Below are 21,178 nucleotides of genomic sequence, written 5' to 3'. Positions count from 1 at the left end.
TCAGCAAATTTATGAAACCCGCTGGGTTTGGGGGCCCCCCCATCTTCTACATATGTATAGGTTACAGAGGTTGGGCATGTCCACGAGATATACCATAAATGCTGCTTGAAGGGGACCAAGTTAGGAGCACCCCCTTGTCAGCACATTTTTCCACATTGTGGGAGGATATGTGAATTAAGCATAGGGGCGAAACTGAATTCTGCACGTTTATACAAGAGTTAGTTATTTATCTAAGCGATTTAAAGTCTGTCCTCTTTTCCTGCTGTGACCACAATATTCCACCGGTTCATACTGCTTATGGTGAAGAACTTTTTCTTTTCCAGGTGAGGGCAATGCCTCCTTGTCTTTCCAGGGGATTTTTGTGGAAGAGCTTACTAGTTTTAAATGCTCATTACAGCTTTTTGTTTTGTATTTTGTAGAATGATCGCCTTCAGTCTGACCTAGTTGTGTGTGTGGTCATAGCCGTTCTCTACTTTGCAATTCACGTCAGCACTGTGTTTACAGCATTACAGGTAAAACGCGCTCCCTGTTCTTATAGAAACCGATTAGTTGCCTTTTATATTTGTGTTGATGTCCTGACTCCTTCATCTCGCTGTTTTGTAGCCTGTCCTGAGTTACGTTCTCTATGCAGTAGTCGGTTCAGTTGGTTTCCTTACTCACTACGTTTTACCGCAAGTACGCAAGCAGCTTCCCTGGCACTGCTTCTCACACCCGCTGCTAAAAACAAAGGAATATTATCAGTTTGAAGTTCGAAGTAAGTAATTCAAGGGTAATATAACTTTAAAGAGGCTCTCACTTGGATGTGCAAGATAACAGAATAGTTCATTTGATTGAATTCTGTTAAAATTAACTTTCTTTTTTTTTTTTTTTTCCCCCTCTTTCCAAGATGCTGCTCATATGATGTGGTTTGAAAAGGCTCACGTCTGTCTGCTCTTTGTGGAAAAGAATGTTATTTACCCACTCATAGTTCTTAATGAACTCAGCAATGGTGCCAAGGATATAGGAAGCCCTAAGAAGCTTGGTGCAGAGTGAGTAGATTCGAACATTTGTCTTAAAGGGGTGCAAGTTTAAAGGGCATCACTGTACATTTGGTAGAAATCCAACCTGTGGTACTTGCACAGATGCAGAGCATTGAAGGAGTTTTATATTCCTCAGGATAGGTCATCAATATCTGATTGGCGGGGTCCGACACCTCTGCTGATCAGCTGTTTGAAGAGGAGGGGGCGCTCCATGCGATTGCTACTTCCTGTTCATTACATTACACTCAGTTGAGTGGAGCGAGTATTTGTAATTAAGTGTTCTTGCATGGCAAGACCACTTACTGTTATCTCACATATATATTCTTATTATTATAGCCAAATTTACCACCCTAACTCCTATGTAGTGTAACAGTTTTTACACTACATAGACAGTAATATACCGAAACGTGCGGATTGTTCGATCTGCGTTTATGTGGCGAAATTGGTCCCATAGGAATGAATGGCGGAATGTTCAAAACTAGAGTGGGAGCTGAAAAATCAGGACATGATTTCTAAACTGCCACCACTTACACATTTTCAAGCCCACCTACATAAATCTTATATCAAAACGTTCAGCTATCCCTGTGGTCACTAAAATGTCCACAACTAAGCCATAGTCCTGATAGTTTTCACAATATGACCATTTGTTTGCAACTCACGCCGCCCATTGACATTCATTGAAACTCCACTCTAGCCACCTTAAATTTTGGAAGAGCAATTTCTAAATCAAAATGTAGGTCTGGGTCTTGTGATTCTCACAATATAAAGTTCTTCGCTGTAGGATTTATAATTTTTAAACTACAACAGTCTGAAGATGGCAACCACCAGTGAAGTGAGCAAGTTGGAGCAGTTTGTTCTTAGCCACTCTTCTCTGCCCTTGCTGTAGAGTGAGTTGCCATAGGAACCCAGGTGTGTGAGCAGCCAGCAGAGTGACAAAAGCTAGAGTGCGAGCTGAAAAATCAGGACATGATTTTCTAAACTGCCACCACTCCCTCATTTTCAAGCCCACCTACACAAATCGGCTGCTAATGTTTTTAGAAATGTATGTTTTAATGTAACTGTGAAGCACTTTGGGCAACAACATTGCAATTAAATGTGCTATATAAATAAATAAAAGTTGAAATTCATTTCTCACTCTATTAACGCTTCGTTCACATCACCGTTCAGCCTTTCCGTTCTCCTCCTTCCGTGCTCAGAAGATGATTTTGAAGCGGAGACAAAAGTTGTGCATGCAGGACTTTTGTCTCCGCTTCAAAATCATTTTCTGAGCGGAAACATAACGGACCCCATTATAGTCTATGGGGTCCTAAGGGCTCAGTTTGACTCAGTTTGGCGTCAGTTATGTGCCTTTTCCGTCCTTCCCGTTCTCCTGCTCCTAAACGGAGCAGGAGAACAGAAAGGCTGAACGGTGATGTGAACGAAGCCTTAGCTTGCCATGTGCACTTTTTAAATTTAATCAATAAATTGGTTAGTGTAACTCACTCCAAACACTCCACACAGTTACTCTGCCCAGTCCAACCTTTCCACAGTTACTCCAGCCACTCCAACCACACAGCAGTTACTCAAGCCACTCCACCCAGTTACTCCGCCTACTCCAGTTGTAGACTACTGGTGGAGGCAAGAATACTTCACACAATTTCCCCAGAAATTGTAGCTTTTCTAGTTACACTATGTCTCCACTGTAAGGGAGACGACGCGTAGTGTAATGAAGAGGAAGCTGCACTGGCATGGAGTGCTGCCTCTTCTACAAACAGCTGATTGACGGGAGTGATTGGTGTCGAACCCCAACCCATCAGATATTACCTATACTGAGGATAGGTCATCAATATGCACAACCCCTTTGAGAAGCCATAATGTTGGTGTAGTGCTGCATTTTCATCTAAGTTCCTTCTGCACAGTGACTTGCCAGCCACCCGGCTGTGCAGAGAAGTAAATAGGAGCGCACTGCAGTACCCTGTACAGCTCTTGGTTAGGAGTGTCGATGTTAATGCTAAATCGGCACAGGATCTGTGGGTGGTCTCAGAGGTTGGATCCCGACCCTCTATAAAGTAACACATATCCTACCATTGCTTTATAAAATGAGAATAACTCTTTATAGTATATAAATGTCATCATTTGGACATGCAAAATGAGACTGGGCTTTGGCAAGATGTCCCTATATAGACTTCCAATCCATGTTGGCCATACTCTGCATATCCTAGCCAGAATTTCTTAATTGGGCAGCACAGTTTAAGGAAAAAAAAATGCCTAAGAGGGTCTTGATCCATACCCACATTGCATTTTACTGTGTGACCAGTAACCCTCTAGAACAGGGGTGCACAACGTTTTTTGGTCTGGTGGACACATGGTCACATTGCTTTACTTGTGCTGTCTGCTGTTTCTATTATGTATATATGGCATCTGTTTTTCTCCTCAGGGTTGGAGCATTGTTGATCACTATTGCTGGAATGAAGCTGCTAAGGTCGTCTTACAGTAGCCCCACCTGTCAGTATGCCACGTTCATCTTCACTATACTCTTCTTCACATTTGATTATAAGGACTGCTCAGAGAAACTGCTACTAGACCTGTTCTTTATGTCCATCCTCTTCAGCAAGGTATAAACTCAAACTTTGCAACATACATTTTGTCTTATGCACTACACCAAACCATAGGTACATCTTTTCTTTCTGTTCTCATGTCTATAGATATTTGAATCGTTGCATATAATACATTTGATGCTTGTGAAATGTATAGATGATCAGAATTGTCCTCTGGAAAATCAGCCGAGAACTATCATGCCTATTTGTTACCTGATTATTTCCTATATAGATAAGGTTTAGAAACGAATAAAATTCCCAAACTGTAGCTTTGTGCATTTAATGTCTTAGTCTTCACAACTTATAGGGGTTGTCCGAGATTATTAAAAATCTTGATTCCACTATAATTGCTTATAAGGGTTGTATCATCTGTGAGTTTGATGGCATATCGCTAGGATATTCCATCAAAGTCAGATAGGTGCAGGTCTCAGGGGGTGGGACTCGCACCATTCCCCAGAATGCTCTCCATTCCTTTCTTTGGGAGCTCCTCGGCTATTTATGCAAGTCACATAGAAATGAATGGAGGGTGCACTGCGCAAGTGCGGCCAACGCTCCATTTTTTTCTATGGGGCTGCCAGAAATAGCCAGCACTTTGCTATTTTCGGAACTCCCATGGAAATGAATGGAGGGCGGCTGTGCATGCGCTGCAGCTCTCTGCTTACTTTGGGGGGGCCCATTCGGTGACGCACCGTTCTGCAGGATGTCATTGTGCACATTGTTTGTCATGCTGCTTCTTCTCTAGGGATCGGTCCCCAGTTCTTGTGCGGTATAACTTTTCTTCATTCTGTTTCAGCTTTGGGAGCTGTTCTACAAGTTACGCTTTGTCTACACATACATTGCTCCATGGCAAATTACATGGGGATCAGCATTCCATGCCTTTGCCCAGCCATTTGCTGTACCTCGTATCCTTTGTGGCTTTAACAGTATGAAAAATGTTAGTTTGCACCAAACTGTATTATTCCAATCCTAACATATTCTGCAATGATGTGCGCTGGTTGTAATCCCATCAGACCTTGTCCTGTATTGGGCTCAACACCCCGTTAAAGGGTCTGCTTCCTTAACCCTCTACTTCAGATTCTGCAATGCTTTTTGTCCAGGCTATTGTATCTGCTTTATTCTCAACACCTTTAAACCCTTTCCTTGGAAGTGCAATATTCATCACTTCATATGTGAGGCCTGTAAAGTTCTGGGAAAGAGACTACAAGTAAGTGAATGAAAATTTACCTATTTACTCCATTACACTGCTATTATCATTAGACACCTTGGTGACAAGATTTTACTTAATGTATGCTGCTTTTTTCTCATGTTTGTGTCGAAGGCAGGGGAAATGTGTTTTTGGGAAAGGCTTTTTCCCTCAGTGTCCGTTCTGTTGATAGCAAAAGTAGCGTATTCCGAGTTCTAATAATCATCAGATCAATAAAATATTTTATGGTTTGTCTGTAAATGTCCCATGGTTTTACGTTACAGCACAAAGCGTGTGGATCACTCAAATACGAGGCTGGCTTCTCAACTCGACCGAAATCCAGGTATGCCGTTACCTCCTTGAAGTTTAATGATCGACTTCCACATTGAAGAAATAGGAAAATAAAAGATAATCCTGGAAAGGGGGAAAAGGTGTAACAAGGTCCCCCAACTCCAGTTGTAGTTTCAGCTCATACACCTGTGAAATGCACACAATGACATTCCTGTACTGGGATACTGTTTTTCGCTCTCCTCTGGGCATTCCATTGGAGATATCTTCTTGAATACCTGAAAGCTGTATTGAAATGTATACTGTTCACTTTAATGGGACAAACCAAGTCCAAAGGATTTAAGCTTTTAGACAGTTAGACTACCCCGCTGTTCTGGCAAAAAAAAAATATCCTGCCACAAAGATGATAAACACAAGTCACAATACAGATATCGGCGTATTGATATTCCTGTTAGAAATAATAGAATGTGATGGTACAGTGACGGGATAATAAACAGTGATGTCACCGTACAGGGACGATAATTATAAGCACAGTGATGTCACAGTACAGGGATGATAATCAGAAACTGATTTCATAGCACAGTATTGAGGATAAACAATGATGTCACCGTACAAGGACGATAATTATAAGCACAGTGATATCACAGTACAGGGATGTTCATAACAAACAGTGATGTCACAGTACAGGGATGATTATAACAAACACAGTGATGTGTACTGTGACATCACTGTGTTTGAATGGATTTGTTATGATCATTGATGATAACAATGATAAACATGGTGATGTCACAGGGCACTGCTAACAAGCGGGGATGTCACAGGGCACTGCTAACAAGCGGGGATGTCACAGTGCAGGGATGCTAATCATTTACACTGACACAGCACAGGGGCGATCACCACAGTGATTAAACAGTACAGAAAAATAATTGTGCTGGCACATTGCAGTAGTAATGGTCATAGTCTTTCTCAGGGATTATGTACATGCTGATGTCACCAGTAAAGTGGCCATTGGGACCCTTCAGGCATGAGGGACCAGATGAAACTGCAGTTTCTGCACCTCTTGTAGTTGCTGCCTTGAAAGAGAAGTCTTAACGTGGATGTTTTTGGAAAACACGGTTGAACCATGTCTGCTGATGTGTGTTACTAAATCGTCACGTTCCTTGTTCTATGAAACCTTCTCATATGAGTTAAATGAAAACCGATTCCAATTACAAACTGGTTGCATAGATAAGTTTGACATTCTGAATTCAGACAAAGAATTTTAGACTGAGATTTGCCGTTGCAATTATAATTCCTTTTTGTCCTGCTCTATAGGGTCAGACGACAACAATCTGAATTCAATATTTTATGAGCACCTGACGCGCTCCTTACAGCACAGTCTTTGTGGGGACCTTCTGCTTGGCCGTTGGGGCAATTACAATACAGGAGATTGTTTTATCCTTGCCTCCGATTATCTCAATGCTCTTGTCCACTTGATAGAAATTGGCAATGGACTTGTCACCTTCCAACTTCGAGGCTTAGAATTCAGAGGTACGTAGATTTGTTAAACATTTCCTGTTGTAGAATTGCAGCAATCGCCTTCACTTCTACAGTTATACCACAGTTTAACAGTAACCCCTATAGTATTCGCACTGACATCTGAAGAAAACATTGTGACTAAACAAAAGAACTTTACTACTAGTACTTCTAGTTATTATTCTAGCAAATCGCAACATTAAAGCATCTAGAAGAGCTTGAGGGAACTCTGCGGATCAAGTGCGGATTCTGCCCCCCTGGGTTATTTATTTATTTTAATTTATTTAACAAAATTACTTAATGAAATATAAAACAAGCAATAAATTATGTACATCAATCATTAATTGTTATCACTAAAAATATTGGCGGGTGTTAAAGGGGTTATCTGGGAAATAATACTGATGGCCTATCCACATCAATATCAGATCGGTGGGGATCTGAGTCCCGGCACCCGTCAGCTGTGGCCTCCTGAGCACTTACCAAGCACAGTGGGTACAGCGTATAGCAGCTGCGCTTGGTATTGCAGTTCAGCCCCATCGACTTGAATGGCTCTGAGCTGCGACTAGGCCATGTAACCAATGTACGTTGAATGGCCTAGAAAGTGGCTGCAGTGCACGCAGCACTGGCCTATCCTAACAGCTGATCAGCGGGGGTCCTGGGTGTCTGAACCCCCGATCTGATTTTTATGGCCTATTCTGAGATCAGTATTCTTTCCCAGATAACCCTTTTAGGAAATTTACCGAAATAAATTAATCAAATGGGATATGATCTTCCCTTCCTCCAACTCTGCTGCATAAAGAAATGGTGTTACAGAATATTACATGCTCAAAAGGGGGTGGCTTAAGACAAGGACCCCTTTCCAGATGCCTTAGTAAGGTATATGGACTGCATGGATGAGCATCTCTTGCGCCCAACCCCCACTCCATATGTCTAAGGCTGGCATCTAGTGCTTCTATTACTTTGCAGCAAGAAGCCGAACCTGCTATGATCCTCAAACTTGTATTTGTAAGACAATCCTTTTAAGAAATGCAATTGATATGTGATTAGTGGTGGTCCAAACCATCATGTCCCCACGTTTGGCATACTGAACGGAGTGTGGTATATTGCAGTACATAACAAAACTCCCCTTTCATCTGTGGCTGTCCCCAGGACTACAACTTGGGGCTCATTCACAAGACCTTATCTGTTTTTGCGGACCACAAATTGTGGATCCGCAAAACACAGGATACCAGCTGTTTGTGTTCTGCATTTTGCAGATCGGTATGTCCTGCCCTATGATAGAAATGGCTATTCTTGTCCGCAAAACAGACAAGAATAGGACATGTTCTATTCTTTGTGCGGGGCCGAGGAACGGAAGTGCTGTCCGCATCTTTTGCAGTCCCATTGAGATGAATGGGTCCTTCATTTTGATAATTGGCGGAGACCCAGGAGTTAAACCCCCTACGTGTCACACATTGATAATCATAGATCAGGTCGTCAGTGTTATGTCCTTAGAAAATCCTATTGGAAGTTCATTCAAAATCTATTTGGGGTGTGGAATTGTCACATTTTAACATCATTTTGTATATTATATTTGAAAAAATGTGGTGTCCTGCATTATGGTGGTGTCTTAGAAGTGAGATTATTACAACTAATACATGCTTTTGCATTTTTTTATTTTTATTTGTAGGCACCTACTGCCAGCAACGTGAAGTAGAGGCCATCACAGAGGGGGTTGAAGAGGACGAGGGATTTTGTTGCTGTGAGCCTGGACATGTTCCCCACATGCTCTCTTTCAATGCTGCTTTTGGACAGCGGTGGCTTGCATGGGAAGTCTTGGTGACGAAGTATGTTTTAGAGGGTTACAGCATTACAGATAACAGTGCAGCCTCCATGCTTCAGGTTTTTGATCTTCGTCGGATTCTAACCACCTACTATGTTAAGGTATGGACTGTGCACAGTAGTGGTGAAAAGTGTAGGTTTACTTCTTAATTTGAGGAAGTATATGGACAACGATGTGTTAATTGGTGTGTGTATTTTCTACCAGGGCATTATCTACTACGTGACAACTTCTGCAAAACTGGAGGAGTGGTTAGCCAATGAAACTATGCAGGAGGGACTCCGACCATGTTCAGATCACTGCTATGTGGATGTGGACCCTACATTTAATCCGAACATCGATGAAGACTATGACCTTCGCTTGGCTGGCATTTCAAGAGAGAGCTTCTGTGCAAGCTATCTGAACTGGATCAAGTACTGTTCCTCACGCAGAGAGAAGGTGAATATGGAAGAAAAAGTTCTAAACATAAGCACCTAAGATATTTCTTAACTTAAAACCCCCCCTTATTGTTTTAAAGAGGTTGTCGATAAACCTAAGTTTTTTTTTTTTTAAACTGATGTTCGATGCTCACAGGTGCACCTCTAGTCTCTGTAGACTGGCATCCAGCAATGGTATGTCCTCATATGCATGTAACGCTAAAAGCCAATCCGTGTTGTAGTGGAGACATGCCGGACTGCTGCGCTCACGTCTGTATCAACATGTCATTGCTGGATGCCAGTATACAGAGACTGGGAAACCTCAAAATTGGAACAGTGGGGATCAGTAAGGTGAGCGTTTCTACTTTTGGTACCTTTTCGAAGCATCTTTCAACAATTTAAGGTTTCTACCTTTAAAGGGAACCTGTCACCACTTTTATGGTGTCCTAACTAAGGGCAACATAAATAAGTGACTGATTCTCTTAGCAAAATGCTGGGTCACTTTCTTTAATTGACCCAGTCTATCTGCCAACATCTTGTATTGAAAAGCTCCAGCTGATAATGAGTCATGAATATTCATGAGCTCCTGACTCTCCCCGCCTACCTGCTGCTGATTGACAGTTATTTTCCATATGAATCAGCAGCAGGTGGGCAGGGGAGTGGCTATAGCTGTTAATTAAATAAACGCTGGACTCAATGACATCACGCTGGACTCAAATCAGCTCATTAGCATGCGGCATCTTTGTGTGTATATTATGAGGTAACCATCTGTCACACCAGTAAGTGAATACATCTAAGGCACTTTTTAGTAGTTAATGATTGTATATAATTAGTTAGATTATAATCAAATATCCACATGACAGGTTCCCTTTAAATTAAAAGGGTTGTCCAGTTTCCTCCATTGATAACCTATCCGGATATAGGTCATCAATTTCAGATTGGCAAGAGTCCGAGTCATGGCACCCCTGCCTATCCGCTGTTTAAAGAGAACGCAGCGCTGCTGCGAGTGCTGTGTTCTCCTCACTCTTTACCTCCTCGCCGTTAGCATTGCAGCATTGAGCAGTGTAATTACAGCTCCTCAGTCCCATTCACTTGAATGGAAAGGAGCAGTTGTAAAGAACTCAGCTCTCACAGGATAGCTGCGTTCTCTTTAAGCAGCTGATTGGCAGGGGTGCCAGGAATTGCCCCACTGGCCTATCTTATATTGGCGAGCTATCCTGAGGATAAGATCATCAATATAGGAAACCGGACAACCCCGGCATTACTAGTCTCAGTCCATGGTCATGAATGGTGCTTTTACTAGTGAGAAAAACAAGCCCTCTTATTTTGTGGTTAGAAACAACCCAATTAACACTCATTATAGTTATTGCTATGAACTTGGTTACACGCATCACTAACAGGTATAGACATTAAGGTATGCAGCTATTATTTATTAATCCCACTTTATTTCCTACTCATAAATATGGACAATTACATCATCTTCATCTTATCCTTGCTTATCTTTCAGCCTATTGAAGCCGAGAAGGATTCCCCTCTGGTGACACTTTGTTATGGACTGTGTATTTTGGGAAGAAGGGCTCTCGGTACAGCTTCCCATCATATGTCTAGGTACAATGGACTGTTTTTTTTACATGTATATTAGAATTAGCTCAATTTCCCACTGAGCTGCAGTTTAACTCTTCAAGAAAAAAAAAAGTGTTTTGGTCAAATAGAATTGTATAATTAATAGTATGCAATGGGGCTCATGTACTATGCTAAAATACGCCTAAATTAGGCGTATTTCAGGCGCACATAGCGGCGCAGCAGTTTATTGCGCCACTATCTGCGACTTCTCCCTGCTCAAGCCAGCTTTAAAATTGTCGGCGTGGCCCGTCTCATTCACCGTTTTCAACACCTGTTTTAGGAGTAGAAAAAGGTCTAAATGTAAGACAGCTCAGAACATTAAGAATAGGCGCTGGATGCGCCCAAGTTATGGAGAGGCCAGTGCAGGGGGCCCGGCATCTGAAATGCTGGTCTTAACCCCTTAGTAACCACTAATGCCGCTTTTTACTGCCGTAAACAAAGAGGGTTTGAGCTAAACAGCTGGCTTTAACCAATCATTACATATACCCCAAATGGTGCATTTAAAAACTATAACTTAAGATTTCATTGATGAAAAAACTAAAAAGTTACAGCTCTTGGAATGCGATAGAAAAATAAAATAAATGTGTGTGGTCACTAAGGGGTTAATAGATGTGGCCCTATGTGTTAGACTGCAGACACTAGTTTTGTCGATGTATAATTGGTATCCTGCACAGTAGTTTTCAAATGCATTCATCCTGATAATTTGAGAGCCCTAATGCTGCAATTATGATTTTAGTTGCCTTGCATTGCGCCTGCTGTTTCCTCTTATCCCTATGCTGTATATCGCCTCAGTAACGGTGTGAAAACTTCATTTATTTCTTCTGTGGCTTTGTCACAGTTTTTGCTTTGATGCAGTGTTAGAGCCTGTACAACCCATACTACCACCAGTCTTCTGTATTGTATGCTACCTACATTACTAGCTGCTTACAGTCTTGGGGCGCATTAACACGACTGAAGTGTTTTGCGCATCCACAAAACATGCATAATCTCTCGTGTGATCTTTCCGCATTTTGCGGACCACACATGGCCGGCACTGTGAGAGAAATCCCTATTTCCGGACAAGAATAGGACCTGCTTCATCTTTTTTGCGGGGCCGCAGAACAGAACTACGGATGCAGACAGTACACCGTGTGCTGTCCTCCTCTTTTTTGGCCCCATTGAAATGAATAACTCCGCACCTGTTCTGCAGAATGGGTGCGGACACGTTCATACGGCCATGTGAATGAGCCCTTTGCCTGTTTGGTTGCTGTAAATTTACAAGCTTGACCTTTTTTTTTTCTTTTAGTAACCTGGAGTCATTTCTGTACGGTCTTCATGCCTTGTTTAAGGGAGATTTTCGCATCTCCTCCATTCGCGATGAGTGGATTTTTGCAGATATGGAATTACTCCGAAAAGTCGTCGTCCCTGGAATCCGGATGTCACTAAAACTTCACCAGGTTTGTGCAGAGGACATACTGTAGGTTACACGCTAGGTAGATAAGGCTGCAATGCATTCATATGAGTAAGTATTGGAGGTGTATATTGTCTCTTTAAGTTTCTCATCCAGTCTGTGATTTTACACTTTTTAGGATCATTTTACATCTCCAGACGAGTATGATGACCCCGCGGTGCTGTATGAAGCCATCATGTCTCATGAGCAAAATTTAGTCATTGCCCATGAAGGAGATCCAGCATGGAGAAGCGCAGTTCTCTCGAACTCTCCTTCACTGCTTGCCCTGCGCCATGTCATGGATGACGGGACTAACGAATACAAGATCATTATGTTAAATAAACGCTATCTCAGTTTCCGGGTTATCAAGGTGACCTTTATTTTTTATTTTTTTTCTAACCCTTTTCAATCTATGATGTTTAAGAGGATACAAAATGAATGAGCTGGATATTCAAGGGTTTTACCGACTTTTTATTTATTTATTGGTGACCTGTCCTCTGGATAGGTCATCAGTATCTGATTGGTGGGGGTACAACACTCGGGACCCCGCTGATCAGCTGTTTGAGAAGGCAACGGTGCTTGCGGTCTTCTCTCAGCTCACCAATCACAGCGCCGTACATTGTATAGAGGCTGTGCTTGGTATCGCATTCACTTCAATGAGGCTGAGCTGCACCTAGGCCACGTGACTGATGAACGTGACTTCATAAGAACTAAGCTAGAGAAGGCTGTTGCGCTACTGCCTTCTCAAACAGCTGATCGGCAGGGGTGTCGGGTGTCGGACCCTCACCGATCAGGTCAAAAAATAAATAAATTGTCGGAAAACCTCTTTAAAGTGTACCTCCAATTTTATAGAGCAACGATTGTGGTGCAGGAATGTACTTTTTCGGAATAACTTGCATAACAGATTCTGTTTGTAAATGGCAGCACAGACCACGTTTGCGCGTTTCCTGCTTTGTCTCCTAGCCTTCTGTGCCCAGTAGGGGAGACGGCACTGAAGAATGTATTGTAATACGGTGCTGGTTTCCCTACTGCGTACAGGAGCCTAGGTGACAGAGCAGCAAGCCCAAAGTAGGGGGTGTGGATGGTCTGTGCTGCTGCTGTTTGGAGACAGAATCTTATTACCGGCGCACTCCTGCACAATAATTTCCCTGTATAATTGGAGGTACAGTGTAAAAAAAAAATAAGTTTGTGGCTTGTTTGTACCCTGTAACTTGCAGACACATCTGCTGGTTATAAATGACATTAATAAAAGCCAGGTTGCCCCTTTTCTAACAGGTAAACAAAGAATGTGTCCGTGGATTGTGGGCTGGCCAACAGCAGGAACTAGTTTTTCTCCGGAACCGCAACCCAGAGAGAGGAAGCATTCAAAATGCTAAACAGGCTCTCCGGAACATGATCAACTCGTCTTGTGACCAGCCTATTGGATATCCTATCTACGTGTCCCCACTGACAACCTCCTACTCCGATAGCCACGATCAGCTGAAGGAAATTCTTGGAGGGCCGATAAGTGTGGCCAATATCAGGAATTTTATTGTTTCTACGTGGCACAGGTAAAGAGTACCTTCATTATGTGTTTGATCCATAGAAGGCACTGATATAATGAAAGAGGACCTGTCAGCTCTCCAGATATGTAAAATATTTGTATCCCCCAGAAATGAACAGTTCTGAAGCTTATTTCCTTAAAACAGAGATGCCCAACCTGCGACCCTCCAGCTGTTGCAAAACTACAACTCCCAGCATGCCTTGACAGTCTACAGCTATCAGCCTACGATACTAGGGCATGATGGGAGTTGTAGTTTTGCAACAGCTGGAGGGCCGCTGGTTGAGCATCCCTGCCTTAGAACTATGGGTTGTGCCGTTCCTTTGTTATTCCCCCTTGAAATGTGTGATTTAAATTGATAGCTCAATGTTACCGTTCTTCCTGTCAATGGGGCTTTCTCGCTCATATCATTGAGGGACACAGGACCATGGGTATAGCTTGCTGCTGCCACTAGGAGGCGACATTAGGCTGAAAGCTGTTAGCTCCTCCCCTGCAGGCTATACCCCCTCCAGCCTGGAGAGAGCATATCAGTTTTTAGCTTAGTGTCGTAGGAGGCAGACCTTCCTGCATTTAGCAGGGTGACTCTTCTTTTTATATTTAATTTTTTTATTATTATTATTTTTTAGAGTTACTTAAGGGGCACAGATTCGCAGACCGTCCTACCTCCCCAAGAAGAAAAAGCGGACCAGGGCAGCCTCGCTCCCCTGCTTCCCGCCAGCAACAGGGCCACCTATTCTCCAGCCCTTCTCTGCCCGGACCCCTGCTGCCTGGTGCCAGCGGTCGTAAGGTGGCCCTGCTGGTTAAGATCTAAGAGGGCGAAGACCACAGATGAAGACAGCTGAGTATTACCTCTCCCTGTACCCAGAGGCAGCACTCTTTGGGCCCCGGCTGGACGAGTTTATTGCGGAGGCAACGGGTGGGAGAAGCACCCATCTGCCCCAACCTAAGGCGAAACGTCCTTTTCATGCTAGAAATTCCTCCTCCCGTTACCAGTCCTTTCGTCGCTTCTCGGGCACCCGTCCAGCCCCCCACCTCAACGGCGGGACCATCCACTCAAGACCGACGGAAGGGACCGGCCTTTAAGCCCCAACAGGCCTAGTGTCCTCGTACTCAACAACCTTGTTCCGCCCCAGGAAAACAGCCTTCAGCATGAAGGTGTGTCCCCACCCTCATGGGTGGGGGGACGTCTCCTCCTGTTTCAGAAAATTTGGCAATCCCATATTTCAGACGCATGGACGCTCGAGGTCGTTTCCTCGGGCTACAAAATAGAGTTCAAGTCTATCCCCCCCAAACCGTTTTTTCCTCTCTCAGCCTCCCAGGGATCCTGTTCGAGTCGTGGCATTCTTTCACACAATTCAATCCCTTCTATCATGGGGGGTGATAGCACCGGTACCCCTAGAGGAACGGTTTACAGGTTTTTATTCCAACCTGTTCATGGTCCCCAAAAAGGAGGGAGATATGCGGCCAGTCCTGGATCTCAAGTTCTTAAACAGATTCCTCTGGGTTCAGAGATTCAGGATGGAGTCCCTCCGTTCCGTTGTTGCTTCATTGGTAAAAGGGGAATTTATGGCATCCATAGACATTCAGGATGCCTTCCTCCACGTTCCATTCGCAACAGTTCACCAACGTTTTCTTCGGTTCGCCATTCATTCGGACCATTACCAATTTGTCGCACTACCGTTCGGTCTGGTGACTGCACCGCGAGTATTTACAAAGGTACTCGCACCCCTTCTGGGCCTACCGCGATCCAGAGGCATTACTCTTCTCCCGTATCTAGACGACATATTGATCAAGGCCCCTACGGCATCTCAATGCGAGGAGAGCCTTCAACTCACCATGAGTACTCTGTCCCGCTTCGGATGGATAATTAATCTGCGGAAGTCTTTCCTGTCTCCCGCTACTCAGGTGAGATTCCTGGGCATGACATTAGATTCAGGGGCAGCTGTGGAACGCCTACCACTGGAGAAGAGACTGGACATTCAGAGGTCGGTGATCTTACTACTCCAGCGCCGGAATACGACTATCCGCAATTGTATGCGAGTACTGGGCCTGATGGTTGCCTCCTTCGAGGTGATTCCATTCACCCAAATCCACACCAGGTGTTTTCAGCAGGCCATTTTGTCATCATGGGACAAATCCCTGCACTCTGGATCTCAGGATCAGTCTATCTCGTCAAGTGCGCTCGGCGCTCCGCTGGTGGACCGTGACTGTGCACCTGTCTTCAGGGAAATCCTTTCTCCCAGTGACGTGGACCGTCATTACGACCGACGCCAGACTCCGGACGGTCCAGGGTGTTTGGTCTCCATCGGAATCCATGCTGCCCATCAACATCCTGGAACTCCGTGCCATCTACCTCTCCCTTCCCTATTGGACCCCCCTTTTGCGGGGTCGTCCGATCAGAGTACAGTCGGACAATGCCACGGCAATGGCCTATATCAACCACCAAGGGGGAACTCACAGCAAGGCGGTGATGCAGGAGTCTGCGAAGATTCTACAGTGGGCAGAAGCCAATGTTACGGTGATCTCGGCAGTCTACATACCGGGAGTGGACAACTGGACAGCAGACTTTTTCAGCCGGACGACAGTGGACCCGGGGGAGTAGTCTCCCCCCTCAGGAGGTGTTTGAGGCTCTCTGTCACCGGTGGGGACGCCTGGAAGTGGACTTGATGGCGTTCAGGCTCAATCAAAAGCTCCTGTTCTTCTTGTCTCGCGCAAGAGTGGCGTACGACATGGCACCGTGGGAAGGCTTCTCGTTCCTCTACGTGTTTCCACCCTTACCGCTCCTATCTCTGATTCTCCGCAGAATCAGGAAAGAGGGCATCCAGACGATCCTGATCGCTCCAGACTGGCCTCGTCTCCTCGTCTACTCAGAGCTCATTCTTCTTCTGGGGAATGCTCCCTGGCCTCTTCCACTCAGGGCCGACTTGCTCTCCCAGGGCCCAGTCTTCCATCAGAATTTAGATGCGCTACGTTTAATGGCGTGGCTGTTGAAACCTTCCTGTTGAAACAGAGGGTTTTTTTCTGATGCAGTCATTAGGACGATGATTAAGGCGAGGAAACCTTCATCTTCCAAGATTTACTATCGAACTTGGAAGTCCTTCCTGCACTTCTGCGAACAATGTGATCTTTCTCCCAGGAAGTTCTCCCTGCCTACTGTACTAGCATTTCTTCAATCCGGATTAGAACTAGGACTGGCTCTTAGTTCCCTGAAGGGACAGGTCTCAGCCCTGTCCATTTTTTTCCAGCGTACACTGGCAGTCTTGCGTCCGGTTAAAACCTTCATGCAGGGGGTGGATCACACTGCGCCTCCCTATCGGCCGCCGTTGCATTCTTGGGACCTGAACCTAGTTCTGGTTTCACTTCAGACCACACCATTCGAACCTCTGAGAGAGGTCTCCCTCAGGTTACTTTCCTGGAAATGAGGACATTGTTCTGCCCTCTTTTGGCCCTAAGCCTTCTCATCAACGGGAAGTTTCTCTCCACTGTCTGGACTTGGTACGGGCCTTGAAAATCTATCTGTCAGTGGTGGCCTCCTTTAGGCGCACTGACGCTCTGTTCGTGATCTCGGAAGGGCCTTGTAAAGGTTTGGTGGCTTCCAAGGTGACTATTGCTCGGTGGATTAGGTCAGCCATTGGCGAGGCATATCGTTCTAAGGGCAAGGCTCCTCCTCCCGGAATCACGGCTCACTCTACCAAAGCCGTCGGGGCTTCTTGGGCACACCTCCACCACGCTTCTGCGTCTCAATTGTGTAAGGCTGCGACTTGGTCATCCTTGCACACCTTCACAAAATTTTACAAAGTTCATTCTTTAGCCTCGGCGGATGCTGCTCTCGACCGCAGAGTCTTACAGGCTGCAGTGTAGCGACTTCCATGAGGGAGTATGTTTTTGACAGTTGTTGTTTCTCTCCCCGGGGACTGCTTTAGGACGTCCCACAGTCCTGTGTCCCCCAATGATATGAGCGAGAAAACAAGATTTTTGTGAACTCACCTGTAAAATCTCTTTCTCGCTTTTATTCATTGGGGGACACAGCACCCACCCAATGTTCTTTTTACGGCAGGTGGGATCCTGATTTGCCCGTTGGGACCTGGTTTTGGTTCAGTCTATGGCAGTGTGCAGTTCTGGTTGTTTTTTCAGTTACTTCTGCTTCTCCCACTGCTGGAGCACAAACTGAAATGCTCTCTCCAGGCTGGAGGGGCTATAGCCTGCAGGGGAGGAGCTAACAGCTTTCAGCCTAGTGTCGCCTCCTAGTGGCAGCAGCAAGCTATACCCACGGTCCTGTGTCCCCCAATGAATAAAGCGAGAGAGATTTTACAGGCGAGTTCACAAAAATCTAGTTTATTTCCTACACCCCGACACCGTCTAAACGGTGCAGCTAGTTCAGAGACCCTGTTGACAAGGATAATGCAAATAATTGTCAGTTTGTGTACTTTACAAGGATGAATAAGAGAGGAACAGCACAGTGAAGCATTCTGTGAAAAGATGCTCCAGAAGTATTTGCTAAAACAGGCAAGTCAGAAGAACAGAATGGTCCTCTTTATGGGCCCCTTTACACAGGCTGACGATTGGGGCAATTATTGACAACGAGGCGTCTGTATACCTCTCATTCCTGATAAGTCCCATGAGTGAGTTAATGTGCCACCAACCACCAAATGGACTAGCAAATGCTCGTTCATATGGTGATCGCATCTTTAATGTGGCACTTAATATCCTCATTTCCCAGTAGCACATCACCTCACCTAAACAGGTGTCTGCTATTAATCTGTATGCAGATGAATGATCACAGTAGTGATCGTTGATCCCCCTACAGAAGAGATGTCTGCTGCATGCATTTTTTTCTTGATCTGACTTATCTGTTGATTTATGACTTCTAGGTTAAGGAAAGGCTGTGGAGCAGGATGTAATAGCGGAGGAAACATAGAGGACTCTGATGCTGGAGGCGGGACCTCCATAAACAGCAACAACCCTTCTAATGCAAATGATGCTCAGATCAGTGTATCACAAGGGGGAATTCCTGGGGGTACAGGACCTGTACAAACTTCACGCCTCCAACCTCCAGGAGTCCCTCATCTATCAACACTAGGTAAGGATGAGCCGGATTGTAGTGCTTGTTACAGCGCAGCCATTGTTCATTGCTCGTTCTCTATCTAGCTGACACGCATTAAATGTTAATAAAACAAGATATACGAAAAGAACTGTCATAATACTGGCAATATGGGGCCATGAGAACAAGTGACCCATGTGACCATTCTAAATCTCTACTTTAGATTTGGCAAGTATTCAGATGATTCACTAACTCCTTCCATGCCATGTGCCAGGATGATGGATATGACAGCTAGGACTCAGCAGTGATTATTGAGTAGTATATCATTTTGCCATTGTGGATGTAGCCTGAGAGGCATTGGCAGTACATTTGGTTTTGGTTTGGGATTTTTTCGATATTGATTATCTGTCATTAGGATAGACCCTCAGTATTAGAACTGTTGAGGTCTGACTCTCTCCAGTCCCTGACAATCATCTGTTTGCAACTCGTGGGTCAGGACCTCAGCCTTTTCCTGGTTTCCAGTGGTATCAGACATTATATAGTACATGACAATATCTTTTTAACACCGCTAGACCCAGCTGTGTACTGCATGTGTGTCCAGAGATCTCCACGTTCACTGCTCCAATTGCTCTGCTAGATTACGTTCAGCCTGGCAGCGCAGGGGACGTGTCCTTTCTGCTGCAGCTCTCTCCCTGTATCTGCCACAGCTTCTTACAGAACATATGGCTTGTGGCAGTTGAAGATTTAAACTGAGAGCGTGTGACTGACAAAAAAATAAGGAAAAGAACAAACAGCAGATGGCGCTATACAGATACATTGTATTGAATAGCTCAGTGGCCATGCAAAATTTTTAATTACATGCAAGTACAATAGTATTCCAATCCAGATGCTGGTTTGAAAAATGGAGAATATACTTCCATTCACTTAAAGCGGTTGTGTCAGGAACGGTACTGCAGTACTCGGCACGCCTTTACTTTATGTACAGTGTGATGAGTGTATGGGCATTGTGAACAATTAAGAGGCTGATATGCTCATGGAGCCCAGTAGATTTCCTTCAAGTAGCTGATCAGCGGGGGTGCCATATCCCCACCATCCAATATTAAAATCTCAGACAACCCTTTAGTAGTTTTCCTCTTTTTCCGTGTGTGTTTTTTTTTTTTTTTTTTAAATGCATGGTTAATAACCTATTTAATAGACATAGTAAAATGTGTGTAGTTCTTTAACATTACAAGACCTCATGTATTTATACTTGGATGCTTTCTTGTTTCAGGAACCAGCCACAGTTCTCACTCCATGCAATCAAGTCTTGTCAGACATTCCCCTGCTCGTGGCTCTGTAGCTAGTCAATCATCTTACTGCTACAACAGCCGCCACTCATCCCTCCGAACGTCCAACACAGGGTTTGTGCCTTGCAGGCGATCCTCTACCAGCCAGATCTCTCTCCGTAATCTCCCGACATCTATCCAGTCACGTTTATCCATGGCAAATCAAGCAGACCCCACAAGCCAGTCAGTTGTGATTGGCCTTCCTTCCTCTAGCAGCTCCAGCCAGAGCATACCTGCATGCAAGCGGCACGCTTTAGTGGGGTTTTTGGGACCGGAGGGGGGAAATCTTATTGAAACACAGTCATGTGGCAATTCAAGTCCAGCAACACATTCAAGAGCCAAAAAGGAAGACGTCATGTACAGAGTACAGGTTAGAACACTTCTTGTGCGATACTGCATTGCTTTATATCATATCTGTAGTGAAAGAACCCCCCCCTAATACCCCGACAAAGGCCTCTCAACTAAGATAATTTTCTCTGCTTTGATCTGATAAAGGGCAGTAACCTAGTTTTTGTAGATTAGATGATGGCTTAGCTGTTATCCAAGTTATGCTTTAAGGCCTTAAGCAAAACTTGGTTATGGCCCCCTGCTCACTTCTCAGGTTACGTGCGTTTTCCTTGCGGATTCTTGTGCGGAAAAATCACAGCATAGTACAGTAGCAGCAAAGTGTATGAGATTAGATAAATCTCATGTACACTTTGCTTTCTCGTTCAGTGCGGAAATTGACCTGCCATGTAGATTTAGATTTTTCACCCTTATTTCACCCTTTTAAAGGCAAGGGTGAGTGATGAATTGTTAATACGCAGTGTGGTCCATGTGTCTACATACAACACGGGCCTGGCGACCGCCAGAGGCAGTTGTCTCCATGTCCTTTTAGACACATACCATAATAGTGCACGCCCTGAGTTCCTGCATATATTGCACCTTGCTCCCTGTGGTAAAACGGAGGTGTGAACTGCCCCTATGACTTCTAGGTTTCAGTGTGTTGTCCACATGGTTAGACGAAAATTTATTCTTGAAGCCATACGTTAATATATATATATATATATATATTTTTTTTGTTAGCTGTTTGAATATATAAATCTCTGTTGTTTTTTTGCCATTCACAGATTGTGGATCCAAGCCAGGTGCTTGAAGGAGTTAATATATCCAGAAGAAAAGAGCTGCAATGGCCAGATGAGCTAGTGCGGCTAAAAGCCGGTAAAAATAGCTGGAAAGACTGGAGCCCTCAGGAAGGCATGGAAGGCCATGTAGGTTGCTACAGTTATGATGATGATGATGATGATTGCTATTAATATCTCCAAGGGAGAAACTTTTTTTTCTTTTTTCTGATCCTTGATGACAAATTTACATTGTTCCATCTGTCAGGATATTTTAAGTTAATAAAGTATTTTTCTTTTTCTT

At 44.3% G+C, this 21,178-nt stretch overlaps 1 protein-coding gene across 8 annotated transcripts in view; it reads left to right on the top strand.

The window, feature by feature from the left end:
* PCNX1 (pecanex 1) overlaps positions 1–21,178 on the top strand; it is a 118,558-nt gene that overhangs the window by 76,112 nt on the left and 21,268 nt on the right. For all 8 annotated transcript variants that reach the window (XR_005774836.1, XM_040411985.1, XM_040411988.1 and 5 more), the window contains 17 exons: positions 420–512; positions 604–754; positions 887–1,028; positions 3,436–3,613; positions 4,389–4,497; positions 4,670–4,799; positions 5,063–5,121; positions 6,381–6,596; positions 8,251–8,504; positions 8,608–8,838; positions 10,324–10,424; positions 11,725–11,875; positions 12,008–12,238; positions 13,144–13,418; positions 18,280–18,488; positions 19,720–20,144; positions 20,884–21,024. Coding sequence is in view for 7 of the 8 variants with exons in the window: in XM_040411985.1 (XP_040267919.1) it covers positions 420–512; positions 604–754; positions 887–1,028; positions 3,436–3,613; positions 4,389–4,497; positions 4,670–4,799; positions 5,063–5,121; positions 6,381–6,596; positions 8,251–8,504; positions 8,608–8,838; positions 10,324–10,424; positions 11,725–11,875; positions 12,008–12,238; positions 13,144–13,418; positions 18,280–18,488; positions 19,720–20,144; positions 20,884–21,024 (3,096 nt within the window). In the remaining variant the exon portion in view is untranslated. The remainder of the gene's footprint in view (positions 1–419; positions 513–603; positions 755–886; positions 1,029–3,435; positions 3,614–4,388; positions 4,498–4,669; positions 4,800–5,062; positions 5,122–6,380; positions 6,597–8,250; positions 8,505–8,607; positions 8,839–10,323; positions 10,425–11,724; positions 11,876–12,007; positions 12,239–13,143; positions 13,419–18,279; positions 18,489–19,719; positions 20,145–20,883; positions 21,025–21,178) is intronic.

The sequence above is a fragment of the Bufo bufo genome, chromosome 11 (assembly GCF_905171765.1).
Source record: "Bufo bufo chromosome 11, aBufBuf1.1, whole genome shotgun sequence".
NCBI lineage: Eukaryota > Metazoa > Chordata > Amphibia > Anura > Bufonidae > Bufo > Bufo bufo.
Note: the sequence above shows the minus strand (reverse complement) of the source record. Positions and strands in the feature narration are given on the sequence as shown.